The 16,282-nt window shown below is 38.4% G+C and overlaps 1 protein-coding gene across 2 annotated transcripts in view; it reads left to right on the top strand.

The window, feature by feature from the left end:
* Positions 1–15,584: 15,584 nt before the first annotated feature.
* LSM1 (LSM1 homolog, mRNA degradation associated) overlaps positions 15,585–16,282 on the top strand; it is a 257,561-nt gene continuing 256,863 nt past the window's right edge. The window contains exon 1 of one of the 2 annotated variants that reach the window (XM_044084309.1): positions 15,585–15,745. In XM_044084309.1, coding sequence (XP_043940244.1) covers positions 15,700–15,745 — 46 coding nt within the window. In that variant the 5' untranslated portion in view covers positions 15,585–15,699. The remainder of the gene's footprint in view (positions 15,746–16,282) is intronic. The other variant, XM_044084308.1, reaches the window with a different exon arrangement.

Genomic DNA, 16,282 nt, shown 5'->3' with positions numbered 1-16,282 from the left:
AAAGTTGAGAGGTATGGCCTTCTGGTCCTAGCAGTAACACCCAATATTTTTTCAGATTCCAGTTCTGGGATGTGTGAGAAGAGACATTGATTGGTAGATACATCAAATACCCTGAATGCAGGTCTCTTTCTCTCTCTCCTCCTGCACCAAAATAGGTAGTCATTCACCAAGGATGTCTTGGATTTTGCTTAGGGATCAATGTTAAGGAGGATAGAAGTGCAAAGTATCTGGGACAACAATGACAGACACAAGCACATGAATGTAAAAGAGATGCTTACAATTATCAAGCCACTCAACTCTCTGAATCACCATTGGTCCCCAGCACCAATTCAAGTTGTTACATACAATACTACAGTGATGTGGTACATAAACAAGAAAGGGAGAACCCAGGTCTTACCCCTATGCAGACTAGCCATGTTATCACAGAATATAGTTTTACAGCAGAATCTCACACAACTTTCTATATTCTATCAGAGCAAAACTGTGTGGCAGACAAGCTGGGCAGGACAAAAGCAGGCCCTAATGAATGGAAACTAAATTTCGGGTCTTCTAAGATATTATCTATCAGTGACAGTTTCACAAGTAGGCCTTTTTGCCTTCTCATTGAACAATCGGTTGGCAAATTTTTGCGAAAGGGCTTCATGCAAGAAGGCCTAGAAGACTGATACCTTTTCCTTTCCATGGACAGGAATATTCCCAAGATCACTGTGTTGACTCCCTTCAAGCCCAGGCAACAGTGGTTCTCCTTTCTTTTGGCATTTGGGAGTGTAATGAGTTGGCAGACTTTAAAATTTCCCTGCTGTGTTTCCATAGGACACTATTTTTTATTACCCCTAAGGATGTCATAGTTATGTTCAAAGATTATTTTCCTAAATACTTTCTCTGTTTTCCCCACAAAGAAGACATGACAAGGAGAACAGTTACCTTTTTTGCAGGGTTATAAAATTACCTTGTGTATTTTCTAATTTGACCTTGTTTACCACTCAAATGTATATACACTGGGGGCAACTTCCACATTTTTGCCCCATCTGTATTATCATCAGTAACCTCTTTTTTGTTCTTTTCCATGTGATTTTTCAAATTAAAACCAGTTTTGTAAACAAAACTTGGCTGCAACCCCACTGATCCTTTCATTTCATCAACTTTAAAAAAACGTTTTCCCATTTTCTTGAACTAACTTTTTAATTTGTCCCAGCAAAAAGTTTTGATGTAATGGATTGTACTGTTGAACTCAAGTTGTTTACCAAGAAATTAAATGTATCTATAGTATATAAAGACAATATAAATGGTCCAAAAAAGCTATTCTAAACATCAACATAAAAAAAAGTATTTGCAATCCGATTTTACATCCTGTGATGCAAGCATTTTAATAAGCTTGTAATCAGGGCATTTACAAATTGCAAAATAAAGTTTTTTTTTTCAACAAGTCAAATCTTTTACCTTACTCGTCTAGAGAGAGGGATGCTGGGGGTGGGGGAGACCACAATGTTAGAAATGTGGAAGGTAAGGATATGCAAAGAAAACTTAGTGTATTTAGCAATTATAGTGAACACATTGATATGCATAAAGTTAATGAAGGGGAGGCACACAATTTTGAAAACAAGGTCATGGACTCTTTGAATACCTCCCAATGAAGATAAGAGAGGCAGGCCCAACAGGAGAGGGGGGATTTTTTATCACAAGTCCAACCAGGCCAACAAAGTAAAGAATTCAGTAACACCAAGAAGGAAACAAACAAATTCAGGAAGGAGAAAGGAAAGAGGAAGAAAATAAATATTCTGAAGCCCACCCCATATATGATGTATGTTAACAATAATACCCTGATTTCTATGAGTCATTATGGTATGATAACCAATTATGGCAGTTTTTAATATATTTTTTAATTATATTGAGCTAGCTATTACCCCTGAATTATTTTCTCTTTTTGAAAAAATGGTTCTCTTTTGTGCAAAAAAGCATTGATGTAGTAGAATTTATTGTTGAACTCAAGTTGCTTACCAGGAAATTAAATGTATCTAGATTATACAAGGACAATATAAATGGTCCTGAAAAAACTATTATAAATGTCAACATAAAAAGTATGTACAATCCAGTTTTATATCTTGTGATACAAGCATCTGAATATACTTCCATTCAAATCATTTACAAATTACAAAACAAAAAGAGTTTTTCAGCAAGTCAAATCTTAGTAAGGAATAAACAGAACTTTTGAATGAAATTGGGGACAACAAATCCTTGAGAATTAGGAGACCAGTGTAGTAATTGATTTATTGTAGGTTGACAGTACCTATTCTGTCATCTAGTAATCAGGTCAATACAGCTTTTAGTAAAACAAATGTATTTTAGAGGATTGTCTTTTACAAAATAACAATGATCCTGGACTATATTATTTCCTTTGAAATTCAAGGCCATTAATTCTGACTATTTTTGGTATTTCTAAGGTATATAAGGATATTAACAATCCTCCTTTTTTGGGTGGCCACGGTGGTGCAGCGGTTAGCATTGCCACCTCACAGCAAGAGGTTCTCCAGTTCGATCCTCGGCTTGGGTGCCTTCTGTGCGGAGTTTGCATGTCCTCCCTGTGGTCATGTGGGTTTCCTCTGGGTGCTCTGGTTTCCTCCCACATCCCAAAGACATGCTGTAGGTGGATTGGACACTCTAAATTAGCCCTAGGTGTGAGTGCGTGCATGTGTGTGCCTTCTGTGGAAGGTTGGATGCCGGGCTGGCAACTCGACACTGAAAAACTCCACTGCCAATCATGAGCAGACAGGTGATCCGCTGTGGTGACCCCTAACCGGGAAAAGCCAAAAGAAGAAGAACAATCCTCCTTTCAGGCCTATTGATACCTTTCAATAATGTGCAGGCACTGACAAGGGACCCAAATGCTGATGAGAAATCTTTTAATAAAGCATTGGTGATGCAGTATAATGCAGGTAGTAATAAAATTAAAAAGTTAGTTGAAGAACATTGGAATTTTTTTTCAAAGATAATGAAATGAAGGGACCAATAGAGCTGCAATCAAATTTTGTTTATAAAACTCATTTTAATTTGAAAGCTCTTATGGAAAAACAAAATAAAGGTTAATGATGATATGTGGAGGGGGCAAAAATGTGGATGTTGCCCCCAGTACAGGTACATTTGGGTGGTAAACAAGGTGAAGTTAGAAAATACATAAGCTAATTACATAACCCTACAAAAAGGTAACTGTGGAAATAAGGGGCTGGTACAAAAAGCTGAATGTTTTCCTGTTCCACTTTCTATGTGCAGAAGACAGAGGGTATTTAGGAAAAGAATCTATGAACACAACAATGATATCCTTAGGGGTAATAAAAATAATGCCATATGTAAACACAATACCATTTGTGAGAATTTTGAAATGTTCATCTTTGGTATTTTAGAAACAGTAACCCACAACCTGAGGGGTGGTGCTTGGGAAAACAGACTAGAATACAGAGAACTAGTCTGGCAAATTAAATTAGATGCTACAACACCCTCCAGTTTGAATGATAATGCATCTTTATAACCTATTTTAAAACTGTCTGTGGCTAAAATTTAAAGATGATACTTAAAAAGAATTATAATTATAAAAAAATATATAAAAAAATTGTTTAATCAGTTTAGGTGCTCTCCTACTTATGTAGTTCTTTAATATAAAAATGTATACAATAATTTATGTAAAATAATATGATTTTTTTGGCTGCTATACCTTTAAGAAGTAATTGAGAGTAGGATGTGCATATAAAACGGACAACTGTCTTAATTTATTAGCTCTGATGAAGTTCCAAGAATTAGGAATGAAAGTACTTAACTTTGGATAGTATGGTTTTATGAACTTATGGCTAATAATTTGTTTTTATTTTTATTTAGTTATCCTGACAAAGTCGTGGTGGTACAGCAGTAGCATTGTTGCCTCACAGCTAGAGGTTCTCCTGTTCGATTCTCAGTTGGAGCACCTTCTGTGTGGAGTCTGCATGTCCTCCCCGTGGTCGAGTGGCCTCCAAAAGACATGTGTGAATGGGCGTGCCTTCGCTGAAGGTTGGGCGTCGGGCTGGCAACTCGACACCATAAAAAATCTATTCCCAAGCATTAGTGGACTGGAGTTCTGCTGTGGCGACCCCTAACCGGGAAAAGTCGAAAAGACAAACAATTTGGTTATCCTGACATTTCGATATCCATTACTGACCTGGAGACATTGCAGGCTGTACTGTTTTGCTTAAGTCTACACAGCACACTTGCATAACTTTATTTGACATCATTATATGTTACTACTGGAACTATTGTATTTGTTTCACTCTGTTGTTCAAGCACTGACCCATGACCAGTATATATCTTTCTTTAACATGGTTGTCAATTGATGCAGCATAGTTGAGAGATCTGGCATGGGCTTGCTGAAAAGGTTAACCATACCTAGGGCTTGTCTTAATTTAGTTACACAAGATGGACTTTGCAGTTCACCTTGCTTGCATTTGTTCTGATTCTAGTAGGACCTATAATGTAACCAAAGTACTGAAGCTTAGTCTTTCCAAAACGGCATTTGTCTTGCATTAACTTTAACCCAGAGTATTTAATACTTTGGAACATTGCTTCTAACCTTGAATCATGTTTCTCTTTATTCAGAACAAATATATCATCACCACAACTGTCATGCCCTTTTAGGAAGTTACTCATTTTACGTGGAAAGATTTAAGGAGCTGAGTAACTACCTAACAGCAACATCAAGAAATAGAACTTTCCCAGTAAATTAATGAAAATGATCAGCTTTTGGCTAGCTGCCTGTAGTGTATTTGTCAAAACACACTGAAAACATCCAGGTGATAGGTCTTCTAGTGTAGGTAGAATGAACTTTTTTGCACAACTGCATTATTAAGCCTTTTTAAATCAATGCTTATTTATGCACTGTCTTTTTTCTTTATTACTAGGTTTACTGGTACATACTAATAAGTTCAGTTACACTTTCTGTCAAAAAAAGGGTTTGCACTCTTCTGAGCTCTGTCTTAACTTTAGGCAGCACAGGAAATAGCACTGTCCTGGGTGCAGGCAAGGTATATGGAACAGCATTCAGTTTGAATATAACCGTTACTGGTTCTCCAGATCTGCACACTGACTTCATTTATTCTGGAACATAGGCCTATTTTGCATGTCACAGCTCTGCTGAACAGACTATTCATGTATAGATCTTCTATCACATAAACCCAGAACAAATTTTTTTTGCCCTTTCCACTGACTCATGGCTAGAAACCTAATAATGCACCTAAGTTTGCCTGCAAACAGATTTCTGTTTCTGCTATATGCACCTGCAGCTACTTCAAGAAATTAGCATGCAATGTCACAGTAACATTAGCCACTGTATAAATTTTGAAACTCGTTTGATTTCCATAAATAAGAAGTTTTAGTTGCCAGTCTGCTTCAGTATCAGGCGTAACAGCGACTGAACCAGGAAAAAAAACACTTTTTGAACATTATTTTCAAAAGCAACAACACCATGACCCAACCTCTTTCTCCTTCTGCCTTATGCCTCACACTGGTCTGACTCATCATAATTATCTCATGTATTTGCCAAGCTTACACCTTACTTGCCCTTTCGTCATGTGCATGCTTAGTTTGACCAGTATTATATCTATTTTTGAACTTGCTGTTTTATCTACATTTTATTTTACACACATCTGCAATATTTCCGCTAGCATTTTTGCTTCTTTACTAAATTTGACTAACAAAGTTAAAAGAAAGAGCGAGAAGGTCATACAGAAAAAACAATCAGTAAAAACTAAATGAAAACTCCAGCTAAACTAGAACTTCCAGTGAGTGACCTCTCAAACCTCTTGCATCACAGGCACATGGGATATATGCAAATTACCCTTATGAACCTCAGGTGTTTTAGCTATATGGGAATTCTGAATGCCCATGACTTACTTCTTTTTAAGTCATTTCAGGCCAATAAAGCCAAACCCTCACTCTGCTTGTGCTGTGCTGATGAAGTTATAACAAGGCTGAAATATGCATATCCACAGCTAGTGGGGTTTGGCTTTATTGATCTGAAATTGTCCATTGAAACAACTTAAAAAGAAGTAAGTCATAGGAATTCAGAATCGCCATAGCTGAAACACCTGATGTTCATAAGGGTCATTTGCATATATCCCATGTGCCTCTAAATTTGACTCACTGATTTGTATGGCCTTTTGAGAAACTTCAACATCAAGTAGACCAATAACAATTCTGTTTCTAATCTGCTCATCTTGCTTTCCATTAAACCCACAATTTTCAGCCAGTTCATAGAAGCAACTTACAATTATTAAACACACTTACCTTTGGCTTGTAAATATCTGTGGAATCATGCCCTTTCATGTTATTATATTTCATTTTGGCACAAAACTTTCATTGAGCTTTCTAATTACTAATTCATATGCATGACCCCTGAAAATGAAAAGGAACTGTTTAGTACATCCACTTCCTTGCCCATGAAGTACAGCAGTGTCTACCCAAATTTCTTTTGTCCCCCCTCCCCAACTTGGTTGCTACTCTAAAGTATGCGAATCTCTGTCTCCACCCTGTCCATACAAATCATTTTGAGAAGAAATATGTATTAAACTTCAGCCCTAGAAAACCACTTTGTTTTCTATGGCGAACTGCTTACAATCAGTAAAAAATATTCACTCTTGTTGTTTGTCTTTTGGCTTTTCCCGGTTAGAGGTTGCCACAGCGGAACTCTGGTCCACTAATGATTGGCAGTAGATTTTCAAGAATGCCGAGGTGCCAACTTGACGTTCAACCTTCAACTAAGGCACGCCCATTTACACATGTCTTTCGAACGCCCACCCAAATGCAGGGAGGACATGCAGACTCCGCACAGAAGGCCCTCCGGCCGAGAATCGAACAGGAGAACCTCTTGCTGTGAGGCAACAATCCACTCTGTTGGGTAAAATTATTTGCCTTCATTAAAACGACTTACTCTAAGCTTAGCAGACACTACTTGGCTTATTGGCACGGTTTCTGACTGGAAGGGCTTTTTCACATTTATTAAGATGATCTTAAGTTATGATACCATACTTTGGTGTGAAACTCTAGTTACACAGTAATGTTGAGCAGCAGTATCATCAGTCAGGCTACACCAGTATTTTAACAAAAATGATTACTTTTATTCTCTTACAAAATGGCATCTCAGTAACAACATTAACAGTTTCTTCATTGCAAATGCAATGGCCACAGGCCCTAAACTCAATAAATTATATAATACAGCTATGTTATACAACAGTATTAAATTGACAATGGTTATATTATATATTCACAGTATATATACACACTCTAGCAGATCTGCATTACTTATCAGCAAGTACCCAAATGTATAACATTTCTGAATTATCATGTATGGGTATGTATGTATATATCACTGGTTCTGTTAACACAAACAGCGGTGTAGTTGTGCTGCGGTTAGCATTGTTGCTTCACACCAAGAGGTACTCCGGTTCGATTCTCAACTCAGGTGCCTTCTGTGCGGAGTCTGCATGGCCTCCCTGCATTTGCATGTTTCCTCAGGGAACTCCGGTTTCCTTCCACATTCCAAAGACAAGCATATGGAGTGTTTCTCCCCAGGCGCCACTGAAAATGGGCACTGTCCCAGTAAGACTTTCCCGATAAACAGATGTTAAATAAAATAAAAAAACATTGAATACTGGAGTGTTTATATGCTGTGTAGGTACACTTGTGTATTATTGCAACCACATTTTCGTGGTTTCAAAAAATTGCTTTGTTGACTACAAAGGACCACATAGGTTCATAGGCTGATACTAGGCTATCTGCCCTAGGGCACTTATAAGCCTAGCCGTAGTGTGTTTGGCTTTCATTCCACCTCCTTAATGGTGGCTAAGAAGTGGGGATTACCTTCAGGAACACAAAATCTTGATAAAGGCATCTTCCCCTTTTTGCATGCATTACAGACACATGCTTGAAGTGTCACAGATGCTGTGTGAGTTATGAATGCGATATTCGGACCATGAGGAATGAATCCTTCAGCGAAGGAAAACACAGAAACAGGAAATATGGTTTGGGTGAACAACTACTTTTGTAGAAATGTGTACACATACTTGCAAACAACCATTGCAATGCATGAATTGCCCTAAGTTGTTGTGTCTTTCGGCTTTTCCCGGTTAGGGGTCGCCACAGCAGAACTCCGGTCTGCTAATGACTGGTAGTTGATTTTTACATGCCGAGTTACCAGCCCTAATGCACAACCTTCAACGAAGGTACACCCATTCATGCATGTCTCCACGCAGAAGACGCTCTAGCTGAGAATCGAACCGGACAGTGTCTTACTGTGAGGCGACAACGCTACTGCAGCACCACCACCGCAGATATAAATTGCCCTAAGTAATCAGTTAACTTTGAACCTAACACCACTCTTAAGTATTCAACTCCGGTACCACCTTTAACATTCCTATAAGAAAAGTGCAGTCCGGGTCTGAACTGTCTGCAAACAGCTACAGTTAACTTTGAACCTAACACCACTCGTAAGTATTCAACTCCGGTACCACCTTTAACATTCCTATAAGAAAAGTGCAGTCTGGGTCTGAACTGTCTGCAAACAGCTACAGTTAACTTTGAACCTAACACCACTCTTAAGTATTCAACTCCGGTACCACCTTTAACATTCCTATAAGAAAAGTGCAGTCCGGGTCTGAACTGTCTGCAAATAGCTACAGTTAACTTTGAACCTAACACCACTCTTAAGTATTCAACTCCGGTACCACCTTTAACATTCCTATAAGAAAAGTGCAGTCTGGGTCTGAACTGTCTGCAAACAGCTACAGTTAACTTTGAACCTAACACTACTCTTAAGTATTCAACTCCGGTACCACCTTTAACATTCCTATAAGAAAAGTGCAGTCCGGGTCTGAACTGTCTGCAAATAGCTACAGTTAACTTTGAACCTAACACCACTCTTAAGTATTCAACTCCTGTACCACCTTTAACATTCCTATAAGAAAAGTGCAGTCCGGGTCTGAACTGTCTGCAAACAGCTACAGTTAACTTTGAACCTAACACCACTCTTAAGTATTCAACTCCGGTACCACCTTTAACATTCCTATAAGAAAAGTGCAGTCTGGGTCTGAACTGTCTGCAAACAGCTACAGTTAACTTTGAACCTAACACCACTCTTAAGTATTCAACTCCGGTACCACCTTTAACATTTCTATAAGAAAAGTGCAGTCCGGGTCTGAACTGTCTGCAAACAGCTACAGTTAACTTTGAACCTAACACCACTCTTAAGTATTCAACTCCGGTACCACCTTTAACATTCCTATAAGAAAAGTGCAGTCCGGGTCTGAACTGTCTGCAAACAGCTACAGTTAACTTTGAACCTAACACCACTCTTAAGTATTCAACTCCAGTACCACCTTTAACATTCCTATAAGAAAAGTGCAGTCCGGGTCTGAACTGTCTGCAAACAGCTACAGTTAACTTTGAGTATGTGTCTAACTGTTTGAGCCAATCTTCATTTTCCCCTGGAGAGCACTGTGCTTTGGCTGTAAGCAGCACCCCCCCACCACCACCACCACACACACACATCTTCCACTTTCTCTTATTCCCTTCTGTTAGCAAATAGATCAATAACTGATCAATAATGTGTGTTTGTTTATTTAAACTATTCCACAGTAGCCTACTGATACAAGGTTATCCTGGTTTTCCACCTGAGAAATTAAGACAAGACTTACAGTTTCAGAGCAGTCCTTGGTCAATTGTGATTGTTCTTAACACATACTTGTCTTGCTTTGGCTCATTAGCAGCAGTACAAAGAACTGCCTGCTCACACCCTTGTTCTCCCCTCCCCTTCCCTGTTTATTACCTTAAGACAATCCCAGAGTTAATAAATATTACCTGTGGCAGGCACCATTTGTAAAACTACAATCCACTCTGATACAGGCCCCATGAAGGCTCAGTGTCTCTCCAGTAAGTGTTTTACAACTGTAAATGCCTATTTATGTTGAATTGTATTAGACACTTTACAACTGTATATGTTTATGTTGAATTTCAAGCCTGTACTCCAATCTGCTTACTTACACTATCAGACTATTTACCCCACTCATAGGACCAAAAACTGGGACTGGGTTAGCTCCGCTCCACTTTGCCCTCGCTACGCTTGGGCTCGCTTCGCTCCCCTCCCTGCCCCCTTATCCCACCCGCCCCCACTGTGTCTACATTTATAGCCACTAGGCCACCCCCCTACTTCCTCTCCAACCTACACAACTTCCTCTCCAATTCCCCCTCACCACTTTACTGTTTAACCACTACTATTCCTCTAAAGCACATTGACCCCACCCATTGATGACATATAACATGTCTATAAATAATTATAAACTCCTTCCTCTTATCTTACCACTCTTAATTCTGCCATACTTTCTTACTAGCTATGAAAATCTCACATTCGTAGGTTTCTCTTATCCAAAATGCCAAACTAAGACCCCCCTACCTCCACTGACTGCGGAACTTGCCCACTACTACACTACCCCAAAAATTATAAATTCCAACCACTTGCTTCTAAAAAAACACTCCAATAAACACCAAAATCCAAATATGAACTAAAACTACTATTCAAAGTTATTAGACTACTAGCGTATCTAAGAAAAAACATAACCAAAGATGGGGACATCCATCCTAATCCAGGCCCAACCTTAACTCAAAATCCTACCAGCCCACCACTCTCCCACCGACTGGTCAACTCCCTCCTAATATGCCACTTAAACATTAGAAGCCGAAACAATAAGATACATAGCCTGCATGCTGTACTAGCCACATACATCCCCAACATAATGTGTCTATCTGAAACATGGCACCGGCCATCAACCAAAGACAATGAGATCCTGCCTCCTGGTTACAATATACTTAGGGCAGATAGAGTAAAGAAAAGAGGAGGTGGAATAGCCATCTTATATAATAGCACACTTAACATCATAGCTAACCCTATACAACCACCCCAGGTCTCTAACGCTGAAATACTAGCTCTAAAAATTCTACTAAATAATCATAAGGGCATTAACCTAATTGTCACCTATATTCCCCCTGGGAACAATATAGAAACACTAGAGGTCATTCTACATTGGATAGCCAACAACTACCCTCAAGAAACCATTGTCCTGGGCGATGTTAATATTGACTGGAACCAATGCACAGCACAGTCCAACCCCATCCCTGTTAACCTACATGGATTCTCTCAGATAATATCATCTACCACACGTACAGGTAACAATAACCAAAAAGAGAGTATACTAGACTGGATACTCACCAACAGTCATCCCCAGAACTATATGTCTGAACTCTCCCTAATGATCTTAGTGATCACCTGCTCACATACATCATGAAAGACAAAATTAATTGTACAAGCTTACCTATTTATAGGTCTATCAGATCCAAGAAAAACTTTGACCCAACTAAATTTCAACTTGAACTCAAATCATGTAACTGGACAAAACTAAAGTTCCTTCCCCTTGATGAGGCAGTGTCATCATTTAACAATTCATTCCTTACTATACTTGACTCGCATGCCCCTAAATGCTCAATAAGAATTAAAACTCAACTAGCACCCTGGCTAACAACAGACACCAAAACCAAAATAACAACTAGAGACAAAGCGTGGGATAAATGGCGCACTACTAAACTACCCCTAGATCGTAAACTTGTAAATAAGAACCAGGAACCACGACTAGAACACGAACTCCTTTAATACCATCACAAATAAAACACGAACTCCTCAGTACATTTAGACAACCTTACATTTCCTTAGCGCTTTCACCCATTTTACTTCGTGGGTTTCTTCAGAGTAATTTTAAGAAAGCAGCAGCTGTATAAATAGTAATTCCTCTTTCAATTAATTACTCAATCCATTTCCATGGAGATAAATTGCACTAATTAATTACATTTTGTAAGTATATGTATATTACACTAGTTAACTTCGTGTATATATATATATGTGTGTAAAAAACCATTTGGGGCAGATCAGATTAACCAAAATAAATAAATAATATTACTTAGTACTAATAAATAAATATAAATTTTAAAAAGACACAATCTTTTAACACTATTTAAAAAAAAAAAAAACAAAAAAAAAAAACTTAACAATTCATTTATATACATAAATACATTAATTTACTCATAAAACTCTTAAAATTACTCTGAAGAAACCCACGAAGTAAAATGGGTGAAAGCGCTAAGGAAATGTAAGGTTGTCTAAATGTACTGAGGAGTTCGTGTTTTATTTGTGATGGTATTAAAGGAGTTCGTGTTCTAGTCGTGGTTCCTGGTTCTTATTTACAAGTTTGCTTGGCTATTTGTCTATTTTACCCCTAGATCGTATCAAATTCCAACAACTTAGAAATGAGACTAAAAAAGCCATCATACTAGATAAGAAAAATTACTTCTACAATCTGCAACATAAACATCAGAATAACCCTCAAAAGTACTGGGCAGGCATAAATAAACTTCTCCAACCAGGCAAATCCACTACTCCGACCCCAGGAACATTATCTGACAAGAGCCAAGAAGATATAGCCAATTCATTCAATACTTTCTTCACAGAAACCATCCAGTCATTAGCTAACCAACTTTCTCCTCCCCACACTTCTATAAACACTATACCCGACTCACCACTCTCTTTTAACTTCCAGCCAGTGTCCACATCCTTTATCAGACCCCTTTTGAAAAAACTGAAGCCAACCACCCTTTCAGCCGATCTTCTGCCGGCTGAATACCTGCAAATTGCTGCAGATGTCATAGCCTACCCTATCTCAATCCTAATTAACAGAACCATAACCGAGGCCTCAATCCCCTCAATTTGGAAAATATCCTATGTTATTCCACTCCACAAAGGAGGTTCATCCACAGAACTATCCAACTATAGACCTATAGCCATACTATCACCACTTGCCAAAATTATGGAAAAGTGCATGCACAACCAACTAATGCTCTATCTAACCCAAAATAAAGTACTTACAGATTCTCAACATGGATTCAGACCCCATCATAGTACAACCACTGCCCTCCTCTCTTTTACTGAAAACATTAATCTTAACCGGAATAATAAAAAAATATCCTCCGCTCTCTTCCTGGACCTATCGAAAGCCTTCGATATGGTAAACCATCAGTTACTTCTATATACTTTAAAAACCCTGTATCTAGATACTCCAGCCCTTGACTGGTTTCAAGCTTACCTCACTGGGAGACAACAAGCAGTAATGTGGCAAAACAAGCTCTCCTGCCTACTACCAAATACCATAGGAGTTCCTCAAGGTTCCATATTAGGACCTCTCCTCTTTTCAGTCTTCATAAACGACATCCAAACAGTCATCCCTGAAGCCACCTGCATTCAATATGCAGATGACTCGACTATAATATGTTCCAATGCCTCTCTTGCAAATCTACCAACTACCACCCAACATAGCTTCACCAAAGTCGAAAACTGGCTTGCCAACCATCTCCTGATCTTAAATCCAAACAAAACCAAGTTACTTCTCTTCTACCCAACCAATAGATCTCCGACTGAAAACTTCACTATAAAATCCAAAAATGGGACCATCATCTCCCCAGACACCTATACAAAGCTATTAGGAGTAAACATTGACAATAAACTCAGATTTGATATACATATCAACCAAGCCATTAAGTCAGTCAACAAGAAACTTGGGACCCTATATAGAATTAAAGCCTTCCTTACCCCGAATGCCAGGGCAGTCACAGCCTGTTCACACCTTCTCTCTACCCTACTATATGCCTCTCCTGTCCTCACTCACCTTAACAAATCTGATCTGGCCAAGCTCTCATCCTGCTATAATCACATTGCCAGGTTCGTTACAGGCCTACCCTACAGAACACACCACTGTACTAACCTGAAAAAGCTTGGATGGATAGAATTCCCACACCTTCTTCACCAGTCCCAACTCATAGAGGCCTTCAAAATCCTTAAACAACCTGAGAATACCCCAGCACTAAAAAACTTAATGACTCCCTACTCCAATCTAAGCTGCCTTCGCTCAGTAAACAAACTCCTTGTCCAAACAACTAAATCTCTCAACCTAGGTGGTGACGTGCTATTTGCCAACACCACTGGTACAATATGGAACTCTCTCCCAAATAACATCACGCTTGCAACTTCTCTAAGTCAATTCAAAAATAGTCTAAAACTCCACTTCAAGTCACACTGGCTATGTCCTTGCTCAAACCCAGACTAGCTCTGTGCCATTAACTAAAACATAAACAACTAGCTAAGATGATAAGTACTTTGTATACTGTGATAAAGAAATATGTATCCTTTCTAACTCTATGTCATTATACTGCCTACCGTCCTTGCTAATATGTTATTAATGTTACATTTGTAGTAATCTCAGAAATAGTAATGGCAGTCTTGTACTTGTATGTAAATAGCCTATGTTTTTGTTAAGTTCTTTCAGCTCATTTACTGTACCTAATTATCAATGTATCTCTGTTGGAGCTTTTCTCCCCGGGCCTCCGCTGAAAAAGGACATGTATCCAGTCGGACCATCCCGGTTAACAAATGTAAAATAAAATAAATTTTAAAAAGTGAGCATGGATGAGGTTGACAGGTGATTGTGGTTTCGTTTTGCAAGGAATAAGTTGGCAGTACTGCTTTTGTTTGTTTGTGATGCTGGCATGTTCAGACAAAACCAGGTAGTACTTAAGTGTTTATTAATTTCAGTAGTGCTGAAACAATGTCGATTGCTCCTTGTGTGTTTGTCTTTCTATGTGGTGCGCATTTCTCAGCAAGACAAGTGCAGTTAGCACTGCTTCAAAACAGTCTTTTTTCTAGGAAAGCGGAGTGTCACGCTATACGTTTCTTAACTAATCAACATACTGTCTTGTACGAGTCACACTTAAATAATGACACACCTTTGATGGGCAAATTTCATATAACCGTTATTTGACTGCATTTGCTCTCAGGAAAAAAAGGAACGTTCTGCAGGCGGAGTTGGAATAACAGACATGCTGGCAGTACAGTACATAAACCAACAGCAACAGTATGTTTTTTTTTTACATTTTAGTGATAACAGTTCAGAAAACAGCCTGGACTGTTAAAGAAAACACACCATATAACATTTTAAAAACATTAAGGAGCATATTTCAGCCTCGGGAACCAACCACTATTGCCGTGAGTGGTTGCGATAATACTTAAGTACCCCGTTTACAATCAAGGACTTCCCAAGTTTGTGACCGTTTTTTTAAAAAAAAGTTGATAGAATAAGAGAATGTGAGTTTATTTTTTTTTTCGAAAATTAAAAAAAAATCATAACTACAATGGTACTTATTATTGTCTACGCTCCACCACTTTTATCAATTTTAGGAGAGTGAGAGCAAACTTGACTCGAGACAAAATAAGAGACAATACAATCGAGATAACTTTTAAAAAGTCTACAGCTGTAGAGTGTCTTTATTTGTTTATTATAATTCACCACCTTTTTCTCAAAAGCGTATATCACTTATTTTAGCAGGATCAAGCAAACTTCTGAACCACAAGAAAGAACTCAAACCACATACACAAAGATAAAAGATACTAAAACATGGCTATTCACTGCATGAAATACGTAACGTACAGCTGGAATATCACGTGCTACGATTGTCATAGTAGTTCTTCCTGTGTTCGTATAGACGGATGGGTTCTGCAGTTTTTTAATTTGTTGTGTCTTCCTGTTCCAATGCGCTATGAATTACATGCCGGGCACAGCTAGCCTCATTGAGGATATAGACAGTAAGTGAGTTAGTTTGCATTTTCTTAGTCTCTCTGTTCAATTAAGTAGCCGAACTACTATTTTTTTTTTCAGATTTCTGCCATTTCCTGTTTAGGTACGGCTTAGTGTGGGCTTCATGCGTTTTGTTTTTTACTTGCTGCATGTGATACCGCTCAAAAAGTTGGTATATGCATGTGTTTTATTTAAAGGAATGGGCGTCCCTTTTCTGAGCGATGACGTTATTAACCCAGCGTTTTTCTGCTTTCTTCCATGAATTTTTGTGTATGTAGTAGTGTAAGTTATGAAGTAATATATATATTTCTCTTACAGTTACTAGTTGGCTTTGGGGCATACTAGTTTAGTGGAAAACGTTTGTGTAAATAGATGAAAGTGGAGGAAAAGGCAAGGCCATACTTACCTCAGTGTCAGCAGGTTTTATTTCAAAGTGTTGTAAAATATATAACCGTAAGAGGACAGTGGTTTACAGTGTACTAAATGTCAAACACTAAAGCTATATTACCACCAAACGTGCATTAAAGTGAGTCATATAATATTGT

The sequence above is a fragment of the Protopterus annectens genome, chromosome 9.part0 (genome assembly GCF_019279795.1).
Source record: "Protopterus annectens isolate FY-2018-M chromosome 9.part0, PAN1.0, whole genome shotgun sequence".
Taxonomy (NCBI): Eukaryota; Metazoa; Chordata; order Ceratodontiformes; family Protopteridae; genus Protopterus; species Protopterus annectens.
Note: the sequence above shows the minus strand (reverse complement) of the source record. Positions and strands in the feature narration are given on the sequence as shown.